Source organism: Heliangelus exortis, chromosome Z (genome assembly GCF_036169615.1).
Source record: "Heliangelus exortis chromosome Z, bHelExo1.hap1, whole genome shotgun sequence".
Classification (NCBI taxonomy): domain Eukaryota; kingdom Metazoa; phylum Chordata; class Aves; order Apodiformes; family Trochilidae; genus Heliangelus; species Heliangelus exortis.
Window position 1 is genome coordinate 17,711,700 of NC_092454.1, and position 25,787 is coordinate 17,737,486.

The following is a 25,787-nucleotide window of genomic DNA, read 5'->3' on the forward strand; positions in this document are numbered from 1 at the left end:
CCACGGTCTATGTTGAGTCTTTGTCACCTCTATTAGATTTTTCTATTAATTTTTAAGAGGTTTTTTTGAAAACAAGTTACTTGGTTTAAAATTTTAACTCTGGAATGGCTTGTGTAGCAAAGTAGGTCATTCATGATCATCATGAAAAGTAAAAAGTTCCCCAGAATGGATTTGGATGGTTCTAAGAGTGTTTGGGAAGCATGGGGAAGTAAAGAAGGCAACTGAACAGATTTTAACCAATCTGTGCCTTTTGTCTGCTTTTTTAACCCATCTGTACTTTATTATGTGTCTGTCCATGTGTGTGTAGATGTCAGTTTTCAGCCACACCAATTCCTGACTGCCTTCCTTCACTGTTATCTAAGTGCTAGAACCACCACAAAGGCTGGAATTGAGAATGCACAGGCTGGGAAAGGGAAGACAGAGTCCAGACTGACTTTGGTTAAAAAGCACAGCCAAAGAGTGAGACAGAAAGAATATGTGACATGGTACTGCTGCACTTTGTGGCTTTTCAGATGCGAACTAAACTCAGGAATAGGCACTAACCTTGAGACTCAGTTTTCCTCCTGCAGGGTGTGTATGTGTGTGTCTCTGGGGAGGGAGCTCAACATAACCCTTTACATATTACCCTACACATCCCACGTTACTTCAGATGTCTCACACAGCAGTCCTCCTGAACTATACAACAGCTTTTCCCTTTAATTCCACAGTGAAGATATTTCTGAACCCTATGCAGAGGGCATATTGCTGACTGAATCAGATGTCCACCCCTCTGCATGTAGAGGCTTTCAGAGGAAACAATACTACAAGATTATTTTCATTTGTCCCTAATATTCTGCCCTCTATGCTGCTTCCCAGCAGGGACAAGAAACAATCTTGTTAATAGTATAATAGTAAGACTACAGAAATCTATCTATTATAGTCAGGTCACCCATTTTATTCTCAATAATGGCTTAAATGGAATTAAACAATAGAATGAGCTAAATAATAAAAATAAACAATCTTTATATATACCAAGAAATCTGTCTAGCTGATTATTCATTATAATTAAATCAACTGAATAGAAAACTAAATTGGTCCAATAGCAGAAAAACATAAAAGAACCAATCTTGGGTCAGACAGAAGGTCTATGTAGTACAAAGTACATCAGCTAAAGAAGATACTGTGTGAAAAGCATGACCAGGGCATGCAGTTGACCAGCTACTCATAAGCAGTCTTCTACTCTCCAGCCTTTTTGCAGTTCAAGGTCTTCTTAGGCTGGAAAAGTTTCATTTGGTTAGCAAACCTTGTTGTAACTCTCTTCTCTGACCCTGTCTGGAAACCCAGGTTAATTTTAATATCTGCCTCCCTACAGCACTGTCATCTAGGAGAAGAACTGTCTTCTGTTTGTGCTGATCTTGCTGCATGGTAGCTTCATCAGACATCCCTCCTCCATATAACATAAAAGACAGAATACAACTGATCCTTTAAGAATGGCCCAAGCCTCTTCTAGAATGTATTTACTAATTTTTTTTAAAAGCAACTCTTTTCCAGAACAGAGAGCTCTAATTTACTTAATTAATCTTTATACTGGGGGTGTTTACACAACACAGGGCCTGCTAGCTAAAGATGGATCAGAACTATTCACAAGGGGTAAATAGTACTCCTGGCCATGAATTGGCAGGGCTCATCAAGAGGGTGTTACACTAGGTTTGAAGAAGGAAGGAGATAAAACCAGGCCCACTAGAGATGAGCCTAGGGGTGAAATGCTAATGTTGGGGATGAAATCACTAGCCCAGTTCAAGTGCATCTACACCAGTGCATGCAGCATGGGCAACAACCAGGAGGAGCTAGAAGTCATTGTGCACCAGGAGAGCTATAACTTAGTTGGGATAACATGTTGGGATGACTCTCATGACTGGAATGCTGCAATGTATGGCTATTGGCTCTTCAGAAGATACAGACAAGGAAAGGAAGGCTGTGGGGAAGAGAGGCAGTGGGGCAGATTGCATAAAACTCAATGATAGTGACAATAAGGTCAAGTGTTCACTGATAAGGATGAAGAGGAAGGCAAATAAGGAGGATATCCTGTTGGGCTTCTGTTATAGATAGCACAACCAGGATGAGAAGGCAGACATAACATTCTACAAGTGGCTGGAACAAGTCCCATAATTGCTTGCCCTTGTTCTGGTGGGAGACTTCAATCTACTAGAAATCTGCTGGAAATATTAAATAGAGAGGACACAGGCTAGTAGGTTCTCTGGGTATATGAAAGATAACTTCCTGACACAGCTGGTGAATGAGCCCAGCAGGAGAGGTGCCTGTTCACAAATAGGGAAGGACTGGTGAGATATGTGGTAGTCAGAAGCTATCTTGATCTTAGCAGTCATTAAATAGTAAAGTTCCTGATCATAAGTGGAGCAGGGAGGGGGTCAGCAAAACCTTCACCATGGACTTCTGGAAGACAGAAGACACTTCTGGAGGCCTGTTCAGGACACTGGCTGAGAGAGTCTCTTGGAAGGCAGTCCTGAAGGGCAAAGGGGTCCAGAAAGGCTGGACACTCTTTAGGAAGGAAATCATAACGGCACCGGAGCATGTTCTGTGAAATGAAACAGTGGGAAAGATAAACAGCCTGGCTGAAAAGGGAGCTTATGTTGGGATTCAGGAAAAAAAGGAGAGTTTACCTCATTTGGAAGAAGGGGCAGGCATCTCAGGATAAATGCAGGGATGTTATCAGGACATACAGAGAGGAAAGCAGAAAGGCAAAAGCCCAGATGGAGCTCAATCTGGCCAGTGTCATAAATTACATTAAAAATGTTTTTACAAATAGATGAACAATAAAAAGAGAGCTAGGGAGAAGAATCTACATCCTTTATTGGATGGGAGGGAGAGGGAGAGAACACTGCAACAAGAATGAGGAAAAGGCTGAGATAGCAAACCCCTTCTTTAATAGTCAGACTAGCTACCTTCTACCTACTATTCAGTCCCCTAAGATGGAGGATACGAACAGAGAGCAGCACAACTTCCCATAATCCAGAAGGAAACAGTTAATGCAGCTTCCTGCAGTGAGCAGCTACAGCATCTGGATACCCACAAGTCTATGGGGCTGGATGGGATCCACCTGAAAATATTGAGGGGCCTGACAAAGGAGCTCACTAAGCCTCTGTCCATGATTTATCAAAGGGAGGTCCCAGATGACTGGAGGTTTGCCACTGGGACATTCCTCTAAAAGAAGGGTGGGAAGGAGGATCACAGGAACTACAGGCCTGTCAACCTGATTTCAGTACCAGGAAAAATTATGGAGATTATTGATTGCATAAACATGGCAGCTGCAGGACAGCCAGGGAACAATGCCCAGCCAGAATTTTGTGGGTTCAGGAAAGGAAAGGCAGGTCCTGCTTAACCAACCTGATCTCATTCTGGTGGCTGTGGATGTTGTCTACCTGAACTTTAGAAAAGCCTTTGACACCATCTCCCATAGCATTCTCTTTGAGCAGCTGGTGGCTCATGACATAGACAGGTGAACTCTTCACTGGGATAAAAACTGGTTGTATGGCTGGGCCCAGAGAGTTGTAGTCAACAGTTAAATCCACTTTGTCACCAGTGGTGTCCCCCCAGGCTCAGTTTTGGGGCCAGTCTTGTTCCTTGTATTTATCAAGAATCTAGATGAGTGGATTGAGTACTTCCTCAGCAGGTTTTCAGAGGACACCATGTTGGATGGGAGTGTTGATCTGCTTGAGGGTAGAAAGATTCTGCAGAAGGACCTGGACAGGTTGGATCAATGATCCAAGGCCAACAGTATGAGATTCAACAAACCCAAGTGTTGAGTCCTGCATTTCAGTCACAACAACCCCATGCAATTCTACAGGCCTGGGGAAGAGTGACTGGAAAGCTGCCCAGAGGAAAAGGACCTGGGACTGATGGTGGACACCCAGCTGAATATGATCCAACAGTGTACCCAAGTGTCCAACAAGGTCAACAAAAATAGTGTGGCCAGAAGGTGAAGGGAGGTGATTGTGCCCCTGCACTCAGCACTGGTGAGGCTGCACCTAGGGTACTGAGTTCAGTTCTGGGCCTCTCACTGCAAGGACATGGAGTTGCTGGAGTGTGTCCAGAGAACAATCAAGCTGGTGAAGAGTATAGAGAACAAGTGAGAGAAAGAGGCTGAGGGAACTGCAGTTGTTGAGTCTGGAGAAGAGCAGCTTTAGGGGAGACCTTATCTCTCTCTACAAGCACCTTAAAGGAGGTTGTAGTGAGGTGGGAGTTGTCCTCCTCTTTCAAGTAAATAATGATAGGGCTAGAGCAAATGACCTGAAATTGCACAAAAGGAGGCTTAGACTAGGTATTAGGAAGAACTGCATTACTGAAAGAGTAGTCAGGCACTGGAACAGGATGCCAAGGGAGGTGGTGGAATTACCATCCCTGCAGGTATTTAAAAAACATGTGTATGTGGCACTTCAGGACATGCTTTAGCAGGCACAGTGGTTTTTCCCTGGGTTGACGGTTGAACTTGGTGATCTCAGAGGTCTTTCCCAACCATGACAATTCCATGATTCTGTGGTTCTGTAGTGAGGCCTTTCTCACTGTGTCTCAACATTTTCTAGTTCTACTGTAGGATTTTGTGATGATTGAATCACAATTGCATGAAGTGTTAAAAAAGTGGGGTTTGCACAGTAGCAGCGCAAACCATGGTGAACTGCTGTTTTATTCTCTTACTGCCTAAATAATTCCTACAATTTCATTTGTGTGTTTTTGACCTTTCCCAGTTTAATACTAAAACTGAATTTTTACTAATGTCTAAACTATATCCTCACAGCTAATTTTAGCATTTCCTTTTTACAGTTTTTTTTTTAGTAGCTTTTTCTTTTTTCCCTCAGTGTAGCCCTTAACATAATGTTTGTGTTTCAGACATCTCTTGTCTACCAAAAATAATGACTGATTCTTCATCACCCTCCCACCTAACACCTTCAGACAAATCACAGTAAAGGAGTGACCTGGAGCTCCACACCTTAGCCTCCCTGTGGGCAAATTACATCTTATTTTAGAGCCCTTCGCAGAAATACATAAAAAAAAAAAACCCTGAGTCTTGCATACTACAGAAACTTTGACTCTCTAGCCACCCATCACTGATGACAAAAAATGGAAATCAATGTTTTTCTGAGAAAAATATTCATTGTACATTTTGTCATAACATTAAAAAAAAATAACTCGGAAACACACATAGGTTGCAAAATCCAACAATAAAACTGATTATTAAGTATGCATTTACCAGAATATTTAAAAATATTTTTTAAAAAAATCAAATCTTTGCTCAGTATCTTCCCTCTGCAACACTTCATTTCTCTTGAAAGTGCAAAAAATGCAGTGACATTTTTGTAATAGAATTCACCAAGCTGCTTGCTTCCCACAATCTTTACCAAGAAGAGAGTTTATCTGGACCTTGGCAAAAAAATTGTTTCTTCTAGTGTGCAAGTAATCCATATTGCATAGAACCAAGCCTGGAACTTTGTGAACCAGCTCAGGCAGATATGGGTTTTTTTTGGCAAGTGTCCCTGTGATCACTGACAAGCAGACACAATAGGGTGCTATAAAACACATCATTAAACAACAAAGACATGAAGAGCAAAGATAAAAAGCACTATCCAAACTGTTCTATGAATATTTTGTTTTTAATCAGTTTAGGTGAACTGTAATAATGAGTAAGTTTTCTGATTAAGTGTAATATTTAAAAATATCTGAAGACAGTTAAAAAGGTGAAATAGGTAAAATATTGCACAATATAAAAAACCTGGATTTCTATAATATAAAATATACAATTCAGGATTATATGTGAGGGTTTTTACCAAATGCCTGATAATCTATTTAAACAGAAGTATTCCTAGGATGGAATATTGTTAAAGAATACAGTTCTCACGGTGTTGAGACCTATAACCTATTCATATTATAGCCTATTCATTTTAGATAGAGACATATGTTGGTCTGAGAAGCAACACCCTAGGAGACAGCCTTTGTGTGTGAGAAAGAATTTTTCGACATTACCTCTGGATGAGGAAGAAAGTCTCATACCTTCAGGGCATATTTATAATTAGAATTATGTAACTGAATCATAGACATTGTTTCTAAGGAAACTGAGACATCTTAGTTTGGGAAGGTCACTTTAGGGAGGGACAGAGAGGGATTCTTTGTTTTATCTGTTAAGAATGAAATATTTAATCTGGTTTTCTTTTTTCCTTTATGCTATGGGCTGGTCTTTTTGGTGGTTTATGGTTTGTTTCTGTGTTTGTTTTTGTTACTGTCTTTTCATTAGCATCCACTAATTAAGTGTCCTTTGTGGCAGTACAGATTTTCTTCCCTGTCCCAGAGCCACACCACTATTTACACATTCAATGCACTTTCCAGGTCACCCTTTGCATAATGGTCCGTGGATAACACTTGGTATTGAAGCTGACATTTCTTCCTTCAGAAACTGCACCCTGAAGTGCCTGCAGGGCTTCTGTGACATCACAAGAGGAAACAGAGGGACTGCAGTGGGAGAAAGATGAGTAATTTCTGGTAAATGGTTCACTAAGGCTCTCAGAGTTCAGAAGTGACGGTGTCTTGAGAAGTGCTCACAGTGAGCCCACACACGAGTTCATGTGGTAGGATAAGTAACACATCTGTGTGTCCTAAAGAGTAAATTCATGAAAGCAATCAGTAACAGTTACACAGGGAGAGATCCCTGTTGGACTGCATCAATTATCTTAATCTCTTGGATGAGCTTTCTTGAACTACCTATGTCAATGAAGAGTCAGTATCCAAATAAATAACCACTGGACAATCCCATCTGTTGACATGCCTCTTAATTTTAGACAGCAATTCAGATTCAGAATGTTAAAAAGTAACAGAAATCTAAGTGCTACTTCTATGGCACTCCCGAAAAGTGCTACTTTTATAGCAAAGAGCTTATAGCAGCCTTTCAGGACCTGGGGAGAGCCTGCAGGAAAGCTGGATATAGGGTTTTTACAAGGGCATATAGTGATAGTAAAAGGTTAGTTAAAGAATACTTATATTAGAAGATGGGAGATTTAGGTTATATATATTAGGAAGAAATTCTTCACTGTGAGAGTGGTGAGACACTGGAACCGGTTGTCCAGAGTTCTGGATGTTCAAGGCCAGGCTGGATGACAGGAGTGCTGGACCGAGATGATTTTTAAAATCCCTTCCAACTCGAGCCATTCAATGATTCTGTGAAATAAAAGCTGTGGTCTGTGCCAGATGCAAAGGACCATGACCTAGATGCAGAGAAAGGAGAAGGAAGGAAGCAATTCCATTCCAATTTTCCAGGCAAACTGTCTTTTTCATTAATTTTGGTAATGCCAAGAAGGTGAAAATTATTCAGCAGAAATCAGTGTTACAAAATAGAATGCATCCACTATGAAAAGGTAGCACCACACATTTAGATATTGACCAGAATTGTGGAACGAAGGCAATTCATGTTTCTCAAATACTCTGAATTCATGTCTCTCAAATACAACAGTGCTGACAAGGTTAGATAGGCTGAAAGCTGCACAGCGCACAGATACCCTGGACTTTGCGCTTCCTTCTTTGCAAGTGGAATTCCTCACCTCCTCATTCTTACAAGGCTTCAATCCACATTGTCTGCCTGGATATTGGCCTGGCAGCTAAGTCAACGTAGCCAGTTTTTTGCACAGGTAATAACTTCCTCACCACCACTGCCAACTTCGGATCAGTTCTGTGGCAAGGCTCCTGGATCCTGTTGCACTCCTGCATAGCTGAGGGCATATTCTGCAGGAATTTAATTTAAAGGAGAAGTTGCAGACTCGGTGTCATTAAACGTCCAACTTACAGCTCAAGGAAATCAGCCGCTCTACTCAGTCACATAAACTCACGTTTTCCCACGATACTACATTTTTCTGACTCAGAAAGAGGCATCCCAACCGCCCCCCAAAGCATTGTCTCAGGGTACCTGCGACGAAGGCAGTGAAAATGTGGGAGAGCTCAAAGGCAGAAACCGCCCAAAGAAGCTGCAAGGTGCCCCCGGCACCGCCCCCCCGAGCCCCGACTGGACGGCGGGAGGGCTCGGCCGGAGCTGCTCCGAACGCTCCGCGCCCGCGGCGTGCGGGGGGCGTGGAGGGGAGAAATGGGTGGGGACAGAGAGGAGGGAGGAGGAAGAGAAGGGGTATTTTGGTGCGGCGAGGAGCAGGTGGCTCTTAGTGCTACGCTGGGAAGAAGGCAGTTTGGGAGTGGCTCCGGCCCGGCCTCCTCAACGCACCGCGCCATGGGCTCTGCGGGCGCCGTGCTCCCGCCGCTGCTCCTGGCTCTGGGTACGTCGCTCTGCTCCCTCCGGGAAAGTCTCCCCGCTTCCTCCTGGTCGGTTTTCCTGCTCTCTCCGAGTCGGTCTCCCTGCTCCCTCCGGGAAAGTTTCCCCGCGGGCGGCAGCTGCGCCCGGTGCGGAGCTGAACGGGAGTTTCGGGAAGCAGCCCCCGGGCGCTGCCGCGGGCAGGGAGCAGAGGCGGGCGGTGAATGCCCGGCCCGGCTTCGGTTTCTGGGCTAGAAGTGTGTGTGTTTGTGGCTGTGTGTGGAGTACGATGAATCGGCGGCGTTTTTAAAGCAGGTTAAACTCCTAAACTCCTGGACTGGCGTGGACCTCACCTTTCCATGGAGTGTGTGTGCGCTGGGGGGCTGGAGGGTTGTACGGTATAAATTTATGGTTATACGGTGATTATATATATTTATGGCCGCTTTTATTGTGAATACTGTTCTTAATTTGCAAAGAGTCCTCTGTATCTGTTCCCACCCTGTTGGGCAGTTGTGAATACTTGGAAGAGGACAGGGAAACTTGAACCATCTCCTTCTCTTGGCCGACTAAATTACCATTACATACATTTTCCTGGGAACCATAAGCCATCATATTCACTTGCCGTGAGCAAGTTCCCAATCACTTTCAGAGTTTGAATATTACTGTATACTCTCAGAAACCCTAATTAGCAAGTCACTGAAGAAGCAGCTTAAAATGAGTTTTCACTGATGAGCTGTTCCAACTTGTTCTTTCAGTAACTATAGCAAGCGCCTCAGTGGAATGTGCAGCTGCAGGGTATGAAATAAAATACAAAAATATTAGCCTGTGATGAGATACACAGTATGCAGACAACATGGTAACTTTTTATAAAAAGAATAAATCAGAAGTATCAGTGAGCACACTCACACTGCACTTTAGCTTAATCCATCCATTGTTCTTCTGGTTACAGTCACTGCACTCCATGACCATTAACATCCATCAATTCATGGGGTCCTAGGACTTGAAAAGATTTGTAGGGAGGTGCTGGAAGCAGAAGGACTGATTGTGAGCAGAGGTTTCCTTGGTGATGAGACTGACAGAAGTGGGATAGGTCTAATATGTTCAGGCACTGTCCATGATTTGTCTTCATTTATACAGTGGAATGGTGCCTTAATTTTGATTTCAGATGTGTTTTGACATTTAATGTTAGTGGATGTAATTGCTCACTTAGGGCTTTTTGATCTTGTAGAAGGGAAAAGAAAGTTTCAGAGTGGGAGTATTTCTCCTCAGTGACTTGGAGTCCTGCTGTGGCAGTACACTTTGTAGCTCTCCCATAATCATTTTCAAACTAATTGAATTCTAGTTATTTGTTTTACTTTTGAAGGCAGTATCCTTCACCTTAATTGAGCTAGCTTAACTGATTCAGTCAGTACTTAGGGAAAATATTACAAGTTTATTTTAACCTTGATTTTAAATTTAAAAATCAGCTATACTAAATGGAGCACATAGGGATATTGCTTTGTTGTGTCTCCAAATTCAAACAAAAGTGGTGCAATGGTTAGTAAAGGTGTAGGTTATTCACTGTTGGTGTGTACTTTTGTGTCTGGAAAGTCACTAAGACTTTGTAGATGCTAAAAGAAAGGAATAGGAATGTAACAGAACTACCATTTTGGTAATCTGACTTTCCTACCAATCTTGTTCCTTGTTGACTGAAAAGTCCATAGCACACAGAAGCAGGTTACATTAAGAGGAATAACTATAAGTGAAGGATTTAATAAGGCAGCCTGTACAAAATAGCCTAATGCTTTTTCTTGAAATGCATTGTTCTTGAGTACTTGTAGATTTCGCATCTAGTTTTTTAAACTTATATTTGAAGCATGCAGGTTTTTCCATAGCTTGTTCTTATAAATTGGGGCCAGAATAGCCCAGCTCTTCTGAGAGCGAAGCCAGCGGAAAATACAGTAGCTTTCCTGGTCCCAGTTCAGGTAACATTTCCTTTGGAAAGCTCTGTTCCCCTTGTGATTCAGAAGGGATACTTAAAATTTTCCAGGAAGATACTATTTGCATTGTCTTGAAAATATATGTAAGTTTGGCCAAGTAGCAAAACTTTGGACAATAATATTCCTCTAGACAGAAATCTGTTTTTATCAACTTGATTTTAACATAAATTCTGTCCATCCTTGGTGTGGTCTGACTTCCTCTGCTATTGCAATGGTAGTGCAGTGTAGCTGATTCTTTAAATTCTAAGTCTATAGTTGCAAACACAGAAACTTTCTCTCCTGTGTTTGCAACTTATGTGGTATTTTTATGGTCTCCATTGTTGTTTGAGGCATTCTGCTTTCCAGTTTGGGACTGGATGTTTGTCTGGTCAGCTGCTTGTCTGTACTGCATGCTGTTAGCTGATTCCTGGCCTCCGAGTGAATAAGGTTGTTTTCATTTTTGTAAGAATAATTTACTTCAGAGTCAATTCTCAAGTGACTGTGTGTCCCAAAAGTCATGTCGCCCAGTGTGCAAAAAGCTGATCCACACAGAGTCAAGATACTTGCTTTAATGTTCTGTTCTGTGCAAAAAAAGGATCTAGGTGGTATTCCACAAAGCAAGCTCAATTTCCCAAAATGCAAGTGCTGCTCTTATATACAGAAATATGTAAAATAACTTTATCTCTGATAACTCATGTATGTGATTGGTTAACTAGTTCTTAACTTCTATTTAAAGTGGCAGTGCTTAAAGATTTCACCATGCATTCCCAAAGAGCAGGGGCTCCAGTATGTTAACAGTACATTAATGTACTTATGAGATGCTCATACTGGGCATCCAGTTAGTGTTTTCTACCTAGTGCTGAAGGCTGTGGCCAAGATAAGTGGCAGCAGCATGTGTGTTTACTTCTTTCCTTCCTTTTCATGTCTTGCAGTCTTATGTCTAAAGGCTGGGTTGTTGACTACTTGAGATGTATTTTCTGTAATTCTTGCTGTTTCCATGACATAAGCTCTGGTTTTATTCTTTGTGTCTCTTTGTTCTCTTTAATGCAGTTTTCCTCAAAAATTTTACTTACAAAATTTCGTGTGACCTCACCTATACTTTCTTCGCAAGCCTTCACCTTCAAGCCCACCCTGGACATTCCAGCAGCAACCCAGGATGTAAATGATGTAACTGTATTATGATCTTAAAATCTCCACTCTGTGAAGTACACATCCCTCACACTATTTATCTCTGAAGTGAAAAATCACAGCTAGATAAGGATTATGCCTTTTGGGCCACAGGTGTACCACATGAAGGCCTTAAGTCTCTGTGAGACCCAGGCAGCCTGGAGGACAAAGCAGCCCTATCTGAAATTAGGACTAGGGGCAGGTAGTATGTCAAATGTTGGGTAGAATCCAGAATTTCCAAGTGCCCCTTACTGATGAAAAAAATACATTGTAGTCCTGGAGACCTTGTTGGCAATGGGCTATATAGCCATATAGAGAGTCTTTCTTCTAACACTCTTTCTTCAGACAACTTCTGTTTAAACTGGGGTGAAAGTTATAATAAAAGAACAGAGTTTAACATGCAGAAGTTAGGAAGTGGCCAGAATAAGTTAGAAATGTGGATTTGTCCTCTTCTGCACACCAACACATCATGTGGTCCCTTTGGTCCACATGCACAGTCTTTCTGCTGTTGCCCCCTGTGGACAAGGAAAAGTAGTGTGGTCAGAGGAGAGGCAGAGAGGCCTTGCTTAGTTTTGGAATTATAAGGTGCTTTATGAATGTGGAAAAAAGGTAGAATGAAGAGAAAGGAATTCCTTCCCCTGCCCCCCTTTCAAAACTCGATTCTTTCTCTCCTTTTTTGTCACAAAAGCAGAGTGCAATTTCAAGCGAGTCATTTAAATCAAATCTTTGACATGTGATTGGAGCTTTTGTGTTCCTCTCTTTCTCTTTGCTCAGCCAGGGGTTCTCAAAACTGAAGCTGCATTTTCACTTTCTGGTTAAGCTGACCTGAATGTGGGGCTGACTCTGCAAGGACACTTATTCCAGCTGAAATCTGGTCCCCCTGGCCCAGAATGCAGAGTTAGGTGCCTTGGACTCAGTAGAGACATTTAGGCATTTTTAAGTGCATGAAAAATATTTGCATGTTCCCACCATGCTACCACTGGGGCTTGTTCTGAGGAACAGGTCAGGGACCCATTTGTCTAAATTTTTTCCTCCTTTTGGGCCAGGTCGGTTTGGGAGATGATCTAAACTGGTGTTGGTCACTTGAGCAATTTATTTGTTAGTGAGTACACAGGGGAGACTCAACTCATGGCCAAAACTCACGGCCAGAGGAGGGAGGGAAGCTGGAAAAGTCTCTTTCACTAGTAGCCAGGACTTCCACTGGCTTGAGCTGGTTGTGGAAGCATATCTTGACATGCAAAGCTGCTGTAGATTCACAGCTGTGAATGAAGTCAGTGGTAATTGTATTTTGAATGTGGTAAAAATTCTGAAAAAATAAGGTTTTAGTGGTATCACTAGATATCTGAGAGTGGTAAGTATTCTTACCTTAGTCTTGTTTTTGGTTTCTTTCATGTGAACTAAGAATGCTCTTTCATGTCACTTGAGTGTTGACAAAGAAATTCTGTTACTTGTAAATACCTATATGCTTATGGGCAAGCTAGGTACAGACAAATCTACAAGGATGCTGCTAATCAGCAGGTAGAAATAATATGGATAAAAAGTACAAAGTCATGTACTGACCAGCACGTACTAAACTGCTAGCTGAACAGCAAGTAGAAATGTCACATTTATTGCACAATAAATGAAGCCACAAGTCCAGATGAAAATGCAGTGTTTGTTATAGCACACATGGACACACACCAGCTTTAAAGCTGTACAACACATCTTAATTTCTGCCTTTCTCACTCTTTGTGATCATTTTTTTTACCTTGCTCTTCTATTGCTGTATTTGTGAGTAATGTTAGTGTTAAAAATCATTCTAATATTTGGAGAGGACTAATATTTGGCAGGACTCAAATGTGAACCCTTCTTAAACTAAGACTGCATCTAGTTTTTTCTACTTAAAAGAGTTCGTCAGGTAGCAGGAGCCCTGCTATGTATTATTTTTGGAATTTTGCCCTTCACAGCATTATGCATTGAAGTAAGGCTTCATTCATACTATATCACAGGACTTGTGTTTTGTACAAATGATGTTTATTTTAGAAGGCATGCAGGGTATTAGCATCACACTCCTAAAAACACTAACAGTTAATATTCATTTGCGCATAATTTGGGCAGAGTCAACATGAGACCATACCAACAAATTTTAACTGTGTGCTGCCTGGCTCCAGAACAAGTTTCAAGTTGTTCTGTGTTTTTTTTTGATGCAGTGAGACAGAATTTTCAGCTAAGAAGTCAAAGAAGTGAAAGGACTCATGCTCCTTCATTTTACTGGCATTTCTTAGCCACTATATATGTTTTTCATTGTGGTCTTCACTGCTGTTCATTTTGAGTGAATGTACTTCATGTAATGTATTTTCATAAGGGCTAAATAACGGCTAATGTAGTGATTTAATGTTGAAACAGCTAAATGTGAATAAAAGACTTTACTAGCGATTTAATGCAGGTAAAAAGTAATTTCTCCAACTTCAGCCCAGTATAACAAGTTGGTTTTCCTAGCAGAAATCTTGGGCAGTCTCTATCCAGTGCTGTTATTTTGGTTTGAAGGTTTTCTTTGTTAGGCTCTGAGCAGGCCGGTTCCCATTTCCATGGTGACCATGCCGAAATGCAGGCGGGACACAGGCTGGATTCTCATCAGCGTAGACATGCACTTGCATACCAACGTGTTATCTGCTTGGCTTAGGACATTTCCATTAGCAAGTTTTAATGTTTAGCATTTCTTTTTCACACAGAGATCTCTGTCCTTGTGATACTGCACTGTATTAGGATTTCAGACCCCATTAGTTCTCTCCCAAGTAGAGCGAGGGAGAAAACAAGTTGATAAGCTGCTTTTTTTTTTTTTTTTTTTTTTTTTTTTTTTTTTTTTTGTGTGTGTGTGTGTAAATAAATTGGCTGTACTGTTCCATTCAAATTAGTCAAGGACAAGAGAGAACTGTCTAAACCTTAGTTTCCATTTCTGTTAAAAAAGATAACAGAGAAGGGGTTTTATTTATAAACCTTTAGGTGAAAGACTGACATGTATCTGTGCTAAGCAGTTATATTAATATACACTGTTCTTAAGGCACAGATAAAAGGATAATAAAAATAAATTAATGTGAATTACATGGCATAAATGATACCTTCTGTCTATATTAGCTGAGTGTGAGTATGTGTCTCTGTAAAGAAATACATGATAGCATTCTTCCTGCTCATGCTGCACTCATCTTTCTGGAAGTGGAGAACACTAAAGGCATCCAGTAGAGTCAACATAAGCTGTGTGGGTATTTTCGTCACTTCCAAGTCAGCCTGGAAGTTCTGAATTACCAGATAAACTCAATATTCTAAGTGCTGGTAATTGTTACTTTGAATCAGTCTCTGAATCTTCAGAGAATTAAGCTGATTTTATGTTCTCCTGGAGGTGCACATTCTTCAAAAAAAATAGTAAGACCTGCATGTTATTCAGGACTTAAAAAAGGAATTATACAGGCAAAGAAGATCAGCACAGACTCTCTGAGTAGAGGATGAGCAAAGACATTTTGTATATGACTGAATTGCATCTGCATGGTTTAATATCACACATGATCAATGTCTCAGATTCTTTCAGCACTTTCAAATTACTGGTAGAAAGGGTGAAGAACTCGAAAGTTAGGCACACCCTAAACTTTCTTCCCTTAATGTTGATCTGTTTTGCCCTCTGAATCCTGCCTCCAAGTTCATAATTCTTCCTGTATGTCATACCGGACAGTATTTAATTACTCAGATCTTCTTGGCTAATTCAGTTTGTTGTTCCTAAAGAAGAGACAAGAAAGAAATCTTGTGTAAAACTTAAATCTGTAAAACACTGAAGAATCCCTGAAGGCACCTGAAGCAGAAGCCAGTGGGGGTATCTTGTCCCCTGGGCAAGTAGTGTGTTCTAAGGTGGTTACCAAGTATCTTTGCAACAGAAGGTGACTCAAATGTTTCTGTGCATTTATCCTTATTTTTATTTCATTTTCTTTTTGAGGAAAATCATAGTAGCTAATTGAAGAAAATCAGAACATCTTATTAAATTGTTTTTCAGAGATTTTACTTTCTTAGCAATAAATTATAATAAGACTATAAAATTAATGCACTAATAAGGAACATGTGAGCAATTAAATCCAGTATTCCTACTGTATTGTATAAAATTCTGTTGTCTTTATGTACAGTACTTCAGATGCACCTAGAGCTGATTGGACTTACAGATATAAGCCTGAGATTTAGCTAAAATTTGTCAAATGATTGTTTAACTAACCTTTCCTAAATGTAAAAAATTTAAGTGGCCTGACCTTGGTGTGTATATGCCCACCAAATGGGAACATATTTAAGTATTCCCATTTAAATATGCCTGAAATCTTTATAGGTCAAATTTAGAATAGCAGGAATGACTGACAATGAAGAAGCTTTCCTGTTACGATGGGCAAAACAATAAACAGAGAAAAAAATCCACCAGCCATTCATGAATACTAGTTCTTTAGTAGCTCTGATAATAGTTACCCATTTGATTCGAGCCAAATATAGTTTAATTTCACTGTCTATTCTCTCTTTTTGTTTTTGTTTTCTTTTCCAAACTGTCTAGAACCAGTTAATCATACTGAACAGTAAAAAAATACTTTTAAAAGTCTCTGGAGCTGTCTTTCTGAGAGGTTGACTGCTACAATAGACTTCACTTCCCTGAGGACAAAAAGCAACTGTTCTGCTTTTGTGTAAGCAAGTATTATCTGCAGAAAACTCTTCTTAAATGGTCATAGGCCCATCTCTCTGATCACAAAATGTACAATGGTTGTATTTTACAAAAAAGATAATTTCTTTCTGAACTCTAACTAGAGAGAGCCTGTCGCCCATCCCGTAGGCATCTGGATACTCTGGAGTCTGATGTGTGGGTAGAGGCCTGGGAAAGTGCAGGCTGCAGACCCAGTTCAGCTGAAATCTGGTCCCCCTGGCAGAGTTAGGTGCCTTGGGCTCAGTAGAGACATTTTGGCATTTTTTAAGTGCATGAAAAATACTTGCTTGGCAAAGCAGGAAGGTTCCTGCACTTCAGCAGCGGGGCGAGTGGAGTATTTGAACTCTGTCCTTCCCAGGCATCCACGTGAGGTGCCTCCTTCCCTGAGGTCATGGGTGGGGAAGAATTTTGGGAGGTAAGTGATCAGTTCAGCTTTCTTTTTCAAGAAATATCTGCCTGAGAAATGATGGTAATAGTCACCTGGGAACTGTGAGTTTAATTCTTCCTTGAAGCTCATGGCAACAGAGACTTGCCTCTCAAACTTCCCCAGAAGCATCTTTGTTACCAGGAAATAAAGTAGTCAGAGAAGCAGAGAACTGCTCTCAACCTCTGCTTCTGAAACCAGGTTTTCAGCTCATCCCAGGATGCATATTCATGTTTCCAAGAAGACAAGTAAAGACATATCTTGCCTGTAGCGCTTAGCTGGAGGTGAGGAGTTCTGAGTTGATCCTTCTGGAGAGCTTGTGCGATTAACATTTGGTAAATAGTCCACAAAAAAGAAAAAAATAGTTATTTAGCTAAAATTATTTAGCTAAGAATTATTTAGTTAAATTATATAATTATTTAGAGCAGAAATTGTTTAATCAGGAAGCATGCATGACCCCTGGCTGTTGGGGAATGTTAGAGAGGTTTGGAGAATGTTGGAGAATATTCCTGAATATTCTCGAAGAGGTAGGAGGTACGACCCCTTTGCTATGCCCAACCCCATGTTTGGGAGGCCAATTAGATCGGCCCATACTCCGGTGCTACCTGCACCAGGGATTCGCTGTGCTACAGGTAAACACACCGGGTGTCCAATAAAAAGTTATGTTGGTGGCTGGGGTGTGGTCACGGAAGCACTATATAAGCAAAAGTTGCTGCGCAATAAACCTGAAGTCCGTTTATCAACCATATTGGTTGCACGCATTTTCTTTCTCGCTCCCGCACCTGGCCATAATACCAGAGTGGAATCTACAGTAGAGTAGGATACCTTGCTCTTTGATAGGGGTGCTAGTACACTTGCATATTATTCTAGATTGTAATGTGACTTTCTGATATGAAACCTAGGTAACAAGTATTTTAAAGTTCATTCTGGATTAGGCAGCTACTGTAGTCTGGGTTGCCTCAGTTGTTTTCCAGATTTTGATGAATGCAGATTCTGCCTAACTGATGCTAGAATTGATTATTTCAATGTGTAATTTTGGAGTAATTTTTAGGTGAGTGATCACGACCACCTAGCCATTAAGTCTGCCATAGGAAAACAAAAGTTTTGATAATTATAGCTCTTCCAACTATTGTATTATATATCCTGTGGTGGCTTGGAGGTTTTTTTGTTGCAGGAAGCTGATGCAGCAAACTTTTACAGCTAAGTCTGTTCTTGTTTCTGGGGCTCTCTGTGTACAGTGCAGAAAGCTGAGCTTCTGGCTAGCTCTTGAGAAGCTGTGAGTGAGGGTCAGGGTCCTACATGCTGTGTCCTCAATGGTGTGATAGAAGGGCTGCTCTCAAACCACTGGCATCCTTGCTCTGTAGGTTGCAAGATGAACTTCAGAATTGTTCATAGTAACAGTGGATCCCTGAGCCTTTTTCTAGTTTAGCTTTTTTTTTTTTTTTTTTTTAGTGATTTTCCACATTGAACAGTGATCCAGTATGATGTAACACACTAGCATGTTATAATACATTAAAATTTTCATGTAGGCTAGGTTGTGATTTGTGAAGGGCACTACGAACACCTTTGGTTGCTCCTGATCTTGATGCCTGTGTGCATACATGTTTTTTTGTCTGTGTAAAACGTTTTTTTTTGCAACCGAGATGGGCAAATGTGCCAAATAGGATATAGATACAGCAGCTGCACTGGTGTGATGACATGAATTTCCTCTCTTACAGTCGTAATGTAGTTCATGCCTCTTTGACTATATTTGGAAATATTGCTTGTTTGAAAGAAGGGTCAACAACTGATAAGGTGGACACAAGGGAAGAGAATTTGCTAGAGTGAAATGTCTCTTGAAAAGTCACTTTTATCATAGGGAAGCATGTGAAGGGTTGTTTTTTTTTTTTAATTCATTACTTGAGAAGCCAGTGACCTAACTGCATATATAACATATATGTGTGTGCAGCATGTTAGCCTCATGTACTTTTGATCTCTTTCACGTACCACTGAGAACAAACCATGGTATTCTAAGGATGCAGTTTTGACAAGATAAAAGGAAAACTGCAGGTCATGTTAAAAAGATGCAATTTATGTAACTTTTATGGAAAAAGAAAATTTTTCCCACTGAAGTTAATGATCAAAACATGCCAGGATAGTAAATTTGTGTTTGCTTGAATACTTGGTGTCTTTATTAAAAACACATAGGAAGTTGTCTGTCTTGCAGGAGCTTCTCTTACTTTGGAATCAGTCCTTGTGTTGAGATTTCTTAACTCCAGATGAAAAGCGGCTTAGTCTGCTCTGGGAGCCAAGGAGGACAATGTATGGGCCACAAATAGGGAGTTACAAGAGAAAGACAAGTCTGTCAGAGTAACTAATGCAGTCCTGGATAAACTTAATCAGATGTTTTCCTCTACAGCCGTGCAACTTGTTGGAGGGAGAGAGAGAAGGGGAGGAAGGGGGGTGGGAAAGAGGGTTTGTTACTAAATGAGGTATTGTTTTTCCTTTCTTCTGGGTGGGTTGGTTTTGGTGTTTGGTTTTTGGTTTGGTAGGTTGTTTCGTGGGTTTTTGTTTTGTTGGTTGCTTGCTTGGTTGGGGTTTTTTTGTGACCTGTAACTTATTTCTGGACTAAATTTTAGTACAAGAAAATCCAGTTCTTGCCAATCTCTTTGCTCCTTTTGACTCCTGTCAGAGGTTCATTGTGTTCTTATTTAGAAGGCTGTTAAATCAAACCAGTGAGAAATCGGTATCATTTAAAATAAAAACCTATTAACTGTGATGATGAAACCACTGTTCTTAGAATGTGAGCTTAAGATATCCCATGCCCTTGCGAGCATATACTGATGAAGTTGTGCATATTAAAGAAAAAAATATAAAAAACAGAGAATTAAATATAATAAGGTAATGAGAAAATATTTTTACTTACATTAACCATACTGTGTAAAAGTTAAGATACCTTTCCTGATTGAATTATAAGTAGTCCTCTATTTTCTCTGCCTTAAGGGGGTTGGATTCTACATAGTCTGTACTTTTTATTACCAAAAAAAAAAGTTATTCCTTTCTTGGACAGATTTTCTCCCTGAACAAGATCATTGCAGTGAGAATTGCTTGGTGTCTTCTGAAAGCCTCAATGAAGAATATCTGCACTGCAGTTCAAAGGCATGAAGTGCTGCTTGTTTTGTTCTTTGTGTGTCCACGGCCTTGTCAATAAAGCCTTCAAAACACAATGTATTATGAAAGCTGTTAAAATTATGGGTTGTTCATTCTGTAGGCATAGTTGCCTAATTTCAGTTAGATTATTGCTTGGATAACATAGTTTCTAATTAGTAAGGGAGTAGCGGGGGAGGAACTTTATTCTTACAGTGTAAGAGTAAATGTTGTTGCCTTTTAATAAAAAGCAGTAAATATGCTTAAAATTAAGCAAATCCTACTTGACTGACTTCTTTCATGACTTTATTACTTTCCCTTCCTGCCTTCATTCCACCTTTTACCTAATATTTCAAGAACAGTAGGTGATTATATTGTAAATGGTATCTGTGGGTGCCTGTACTCCCTCACTTTTGAACTTATGAGACGATTTCAGCAAATTTTTGCAGAGGGATGAAACAAATGACCAGTTGCATAGTGGAGTAACACAAAAGTACTTTCACAAGTTCTCTGACAACTAAGGAGATGCATTGTGACCTCACATAATACAAAACAGAAAATTCACTCCAAAGAGAGCCCTTAGAAATACTCAGTCATCAAGAAAGCTTGAACCAGTGCATACAATCTGCTGTGAGATGAAGCCAGAGGAAAGCAAGAGTTATGAGTTCTCTTATCCCATACACCCCATTCTTTTCTCTGCCCGCAGTGGGGTCTGGCAGGCTTCAGAGCCCTGCCAATGTGTGTTCTTTGGAAGAAGAAATCTTTGAGATCAGGGGGAAAACTTTCTTTGTGGACTTTCTTATAGTGACTCTCTTGGAGCAGATTAACATAGAGGGTAAAATAAAACCCTCTTCTGGAGAGAATAGTTACTTCAAAAAATGCTAGACTGAGCAATTAAGGCAATGTAGGCTGTACACATCTCGCTGGCTTCCAATCTGTCAAACTGCTCTGGGAAGCAGACAATAATCAGTGGGATTTTCTTGATGTTTTTTTCCAAAACAAATTTATGGAATCAAACACCCACGCAAGAATGAATGCACTACTGCCAGGTCGTGGCCTTGCTCTTTGTCCACCCGAGTCCCCCAGCATGGTGATGGCTTCGGAATAGTCAGGGTCTGCTGGTCAGTGCTCATCAGTGGTGGCCGTGCCACTAAGCCCCGGGGAGCTGCCCACAGGAGCTCCTTTGTTGCCTCTGCTGGCATCCTTACTGGTGTGAATGCTCATGCACAAAGACAAGTGGCCACTTAGCTGGATTATATAACAACCTTTTTCTCTTTTATGACCAGTAGCTGTTAAAAGAAGTGAACACCATACCGTTAAGGGAAAACAGTGATGAAGTTTCCTTCATTGTAAAGTTGTTTCCTATTGACAAAGTTAATACTATATAAATTTAAAACTAATGCTTAGTGTGAGGTGGGTCCTGATAGACTCAGTGGTCAAATGCCATCATAATGTCTTTTTTCTTTATACTGTGATTGCTAGACCTGTTTGATGCAAGCTATAAATAACAGTCTCTATTTGACTGGATGTTTTAGTGAGAGATGAGACTTGGCATGCCTGAGGCTCTGTGATAGGGGATTCTGTCACATATTGCCAACTTAAATTGGTAAAAGTGAATGTGTAAAGTGAATAATAATAAAATTTTACTGTTTAGACTGAAAACAAACTTACATGTTTATTATGACACTTATGACACAAAATGCAGGTTAACAGTATTTTTTATATGTTCTTAAAAACATCCATAAATTTATTTCACATAAAACCCAATTTAATTTTTTCATATTCAATTAAATAATTTTAAATTATACTAATTAATCTGGATAAGACAGACAATAAGACTTATAATCAGACAATAACCATGACAACAAATGATTGCCCACCTGACATTTTCTTCTTGTTCACTTTAAGCAGAGAGTTTTGCTTACAAAATCAAAACAATTATGAACTGGGTGTACCTAGTGTAAGCTATTACTTCAATAAAACTTGCTTCAGCTTGTACTTGAGCAGCAGCAGACAGAGGCATTATAGCTATCATAAGCCATGTCCTTTATATTTACAGAAGAATTCCCACATGTTCAGGCTTAAATGTACACAGTCAGAACTTGTATTGTTTTTTTGTCCTACTAGGAGTGAGAAAATGGTGGTGCAGCTGCTGCAGTATAGGAATACTGCAGTTCCTGTCGTATACACTGCAATGATATGGTTGCTGAAATACAGGAATTCCCAGAAAAAAAAAATACCATGCAAAGAGATACCAGAATTTATCAGAAATCTTACAGTTCTTTTTGTACCATTAAAAATATTTTTCCTAACTGTTTTTTGCCTGAAGATTTATGTTGGGAGCTACTCTGCTTGAGGAAGCCACTCTCTTTAAACTAAAGTGCCCAAGCCCGTACCCAGTCCCTGGAGAGAAGCTGCTGCTTTTGAAGTCTTCAGGAGAGCCTTCGGAATCTTTAGGCTTGTATCTGGCTTCCTTTGTTCCACACAGTCTGTTTATTTGGTTGTAAATAAAGTGCCATTTACAGACAGAAGTTAGGAAATGGATTTTTACTTGCCTGAATTATTTGTAATCATGATTGGTGTATCACAAAGTAGAAGTCTGTCACCAAAACCTACTAAAATGCAGATAGTGAATTAGTATCCCTTATTTCAAGGCTCTTAAATTATCAAAGTTCATTGCCTGAAGGCAAAAAATAGTGAATCTTTCCAGCCTACAATATACAGTACTTGGAACATAGATGCTTCAGTGATTGGCACACATTTAATGCATAAGTTTCCCTGTTATTCTGGGATAGGCTTAATATAGGTTTGAAGCAAAGTTAGCATTTTCTCTTTCTTTGGCTACAAATGCTTGAATTTCTTGTTATGAATACTGTACTTAGATGTACAAAATGGATAAAAGATGTCACTGTAGTGTAAGCAATCTAGAAGATGAAGGAAAATGGCAGAAAAATGTCAAGTGTATTATTGCAAGTATGTACTTGCTCGCTCCAAACCGAGCAAAATTTGTATGGAGTAGATAAAACTAAATAAAAAATGATATAAAAATAAAATTATATAAAAATGTGGAATTTAAAATTACTGAAATTGAAATATGCTGAAGCTATGGTTCACATGGTGATGTTTGTGGTGTGCCAGCTTTTCTTCCTTGATTTTGCAGAGCAGTCATGAGTGAAAGTCAAAGCTGATCCATAAGAAGATTGCAGATGACAGTGTATCTTCAGGGGCGGGGTTTTCTGCTTTTTTCATTGCTCTTTTCTTTTACCTGCTCAGAAAGTGAGAATGGTGGAGGCAGTTTTGAGAATAGTCCTTTGGTCTGGCAGACAGTTTTCCCATTCCAGGTAGAAAATCTGGCCCTCAAAGAGCAGTGCTCTGATACTGCGATAATGAGAATTATTAAAATGAATAATGTCAAGCTGCAGTGGTGAATAGGAAGGATGGGTGAAATGGTTCAGTGAAAATCCTGTGGAGGAAAAAAAAGCGTTGCTTCCATCGTGACACCCAAGGGAACTGCAGGGAGCTGAAGTGCCCTCAGGCTGGGCTGGGTATTTGCTCCTTGAAATCAACCCCCATCTTGAAGGAAGGAGAACAGTCCTGGAAGGTCCAGGGCGGGATGCTGCAGGATGCCTGAGGGCAAGGAGGAAGGTGGACAGGCAGCACAGAACCAAGCATATATTGCATTGACCCCTGCCTGACTTGTCATAGTGCCCTAGGGAAATTGCATGAGCACAAGGACTTCCCTTCATGCTGTGCATTGTGACATCTGGGCTCTGTAGTTTTACCCAGTTCTGGAAATTTTTGTCCTGGCTCTAGCATTTAGTAAAAGCCTTGCATTGGACATCATCTGAAAGATCTTTCACGTGTTTGCACCAAAGTTAGCCAGTGCACTTAGACAGAACACACATAGCAAAGTTCCCATTTGGCAAGCATTGTGATTTATCAGCAACCGCGTAACACCGTCCAGACAAGAGTTTTTCTCTAGATGTCATTGTATTTGGGTTCACACTAGAAATGTTTATTATTCTAGTATGCTTTTGGTCTTCATTTGAAAGTCAGGGTTTATTTCCACGTACAACATATAACTTGGAGAGTTATTCTTCCTCTGTATTTACATGTGGGATGGCATTGCAGTATAGTCTTCTGTGGCCTCCATTAACAGAGCATTGCTAAACTGTGCTTGACTTCTGTCTGAGGATAATAGAATTATCATAAAATGGTAGAATCATAGAGTTGGCTGGGTTGGAAGGGACCTCAGAGATCATCAAGTCCAACCCTTGATCCACTACCACTACAGTTACTAGACCATGGCACTGAGTGCCACATCCAGTCTCTTTTTAAATATCTCCAGGGATGGAGAATCCACTTCCCGGGGCAGCCCATTCCAATGTCTGATCACCCTCTCAGTAAAGAAATTCTTTCTAATGTCCAACCTAAACCTCCCCTGGCACAACTTGAGACTGTGCCCTCTTGTCTTGTTGAGAGTTGCCTGGGAAAAGAAACCAACCGCTACCTGGCTACCCCCTCCTTTCAGGGAGTTGTAGAGAGTGATGAGGTCTCCCCTGAGCCTCCTCTTCTCCAGGCTGAACAGCCCCAGCTCCCTCAGCCTCTCCTCATAGGATCTGTGCTGGAGTCCCTTCACCAGCCTAGTTGCCCTCCTTTGGACCCTCTCCAGGACCTCAATATCCTTCCTAAACTTAGAAAAATTAGAAAACAACAGACCCAAATATAAACCTAGGATGTGACATGAGTAAGACATTTTTATAAAATACAAGTTTATTAGATCAGAAAAGGATTACTGTCAATAGTCAACAGCTATCTCAACACCTCTTTTCCCTCTCCCCAAAACCCAGACTTGAGCTGTGCATATATGTGGTTATGCTTAATGTTAAAAGTATTGCAAAACACAGAGTGGTATGTCTAGACACATTCTCTTCTCCAGTCTTAAATAACATGACTCAGGAAATATATTTATCTCTAAGGATGTTTCTCAAGGAACTACTAGCACGGGCTGATTGCTTGCTTTCCAGAGGCCAGATGTAGATAACGTTTGTTTAAAATAACTAATATACAATTTCCTGTTTTGAGCCTGTGGTAAAACAGTAGTAAACTGTGTGAGTTGTATTTAGTCTTCTGCTAGTAACATTTGTGTTCTCTATGCTGTGGTTAAAGGTAAAACATTCACTGAAATTTTTTACATGTCATGAACTTGCTTGCAAACCTGTGGTTGTAATTTTAATGTTCTCACTGTGATTTTGTTACTGTTACTACTATGACATCTAAGGTACTGTGATGGGATGTTTTATGCTGATAGGATCCCTGTTAACCTTGCTTCTTAAGCTGACACTGGGACCTCTGAGGGAGTGATACCAGTAGTGAACTCTCTGCCCATCAAAGTACAGAAAGACTTAGCATTCAAGCTTGTATTTTTAACAGGTGAGAGATCAGAACATGTCTGCTTAAGGGTCCCTGTTATAAGGGATTATCATAAAGGCTGCTACTTTACTGCACAATGACTCATACTAAATAACTATGGTGAGGCATAATTTGTGTGTAGAGGAGATAAAACTCATTCTGTCTGAGCATACAGGAAGGGAGGGGATGTTGAAGGATGTTATTTAACCCATGAGCAACTCTGTGCGCCTGCCTCACCTGGGAGCATCAGGAACTGCACAGTGGAACCCCAGGTCAAGATTTCTTCAGTCACTAACATTTGCAAGTGGCCAAGTAAAAGCAATTAATACCAAGACCACAGCAAACTAGTTTCAGTGTGAAGTGTCATGATTTATTAATGCAGTTCTATCTTGCTTGTTTGTATTGCTAAGTTTTCCTGTTTGAACAACTGTTCAGACTGTTTGGACTGAAAACAAAGGGTCCCGGCATGATAATGAACGGACTTTAAAATGTAGGTTTTCTGATGCAGTAAATTATCTGATTTTTGTTCCAGCACTTCAAACATAAAGTTGTAGATGGACACTAGAATGCAAACAGTATTAGCAGTCACAGTTGGTACATTTTCATTGTGATGTACCCCAGAAGACTGTTGATACATTTGCTATGCTATAAGCTTAACTTATGCTTGAAAGCAAAGGTGAATAACAGACCTTTGAATCATATTTCATGCCTCCCTTCAGTTAAAAC

General features: G+C 40.4%; 1 protein-coding gene across 1 annotated transcript in view; it reads left to right on the forward strand.

The window, feature by feature from the left end:
* Positions 1–8,106: 8,106 nt before the first annotated feature.
* Positions 8,107–25,787, forward strand: part of ITGA2 (integrin subunit alpha 2) — a 71,326-nt gene continuing 53,645 nt past the window's right edge. Inside the window, exon 1 of the mRNA XM_071731033.1 lies at positions 8,107–8,300. Within this exon, the coding sequence (XP_071587134.1) occupies positions 8,117–8,300 (184 nt within the window). The 5' untranslated portion in view covers positions 8,107–8,116. The remainder of the gene's footprint in view (positions 8,301–25,787) is intronic.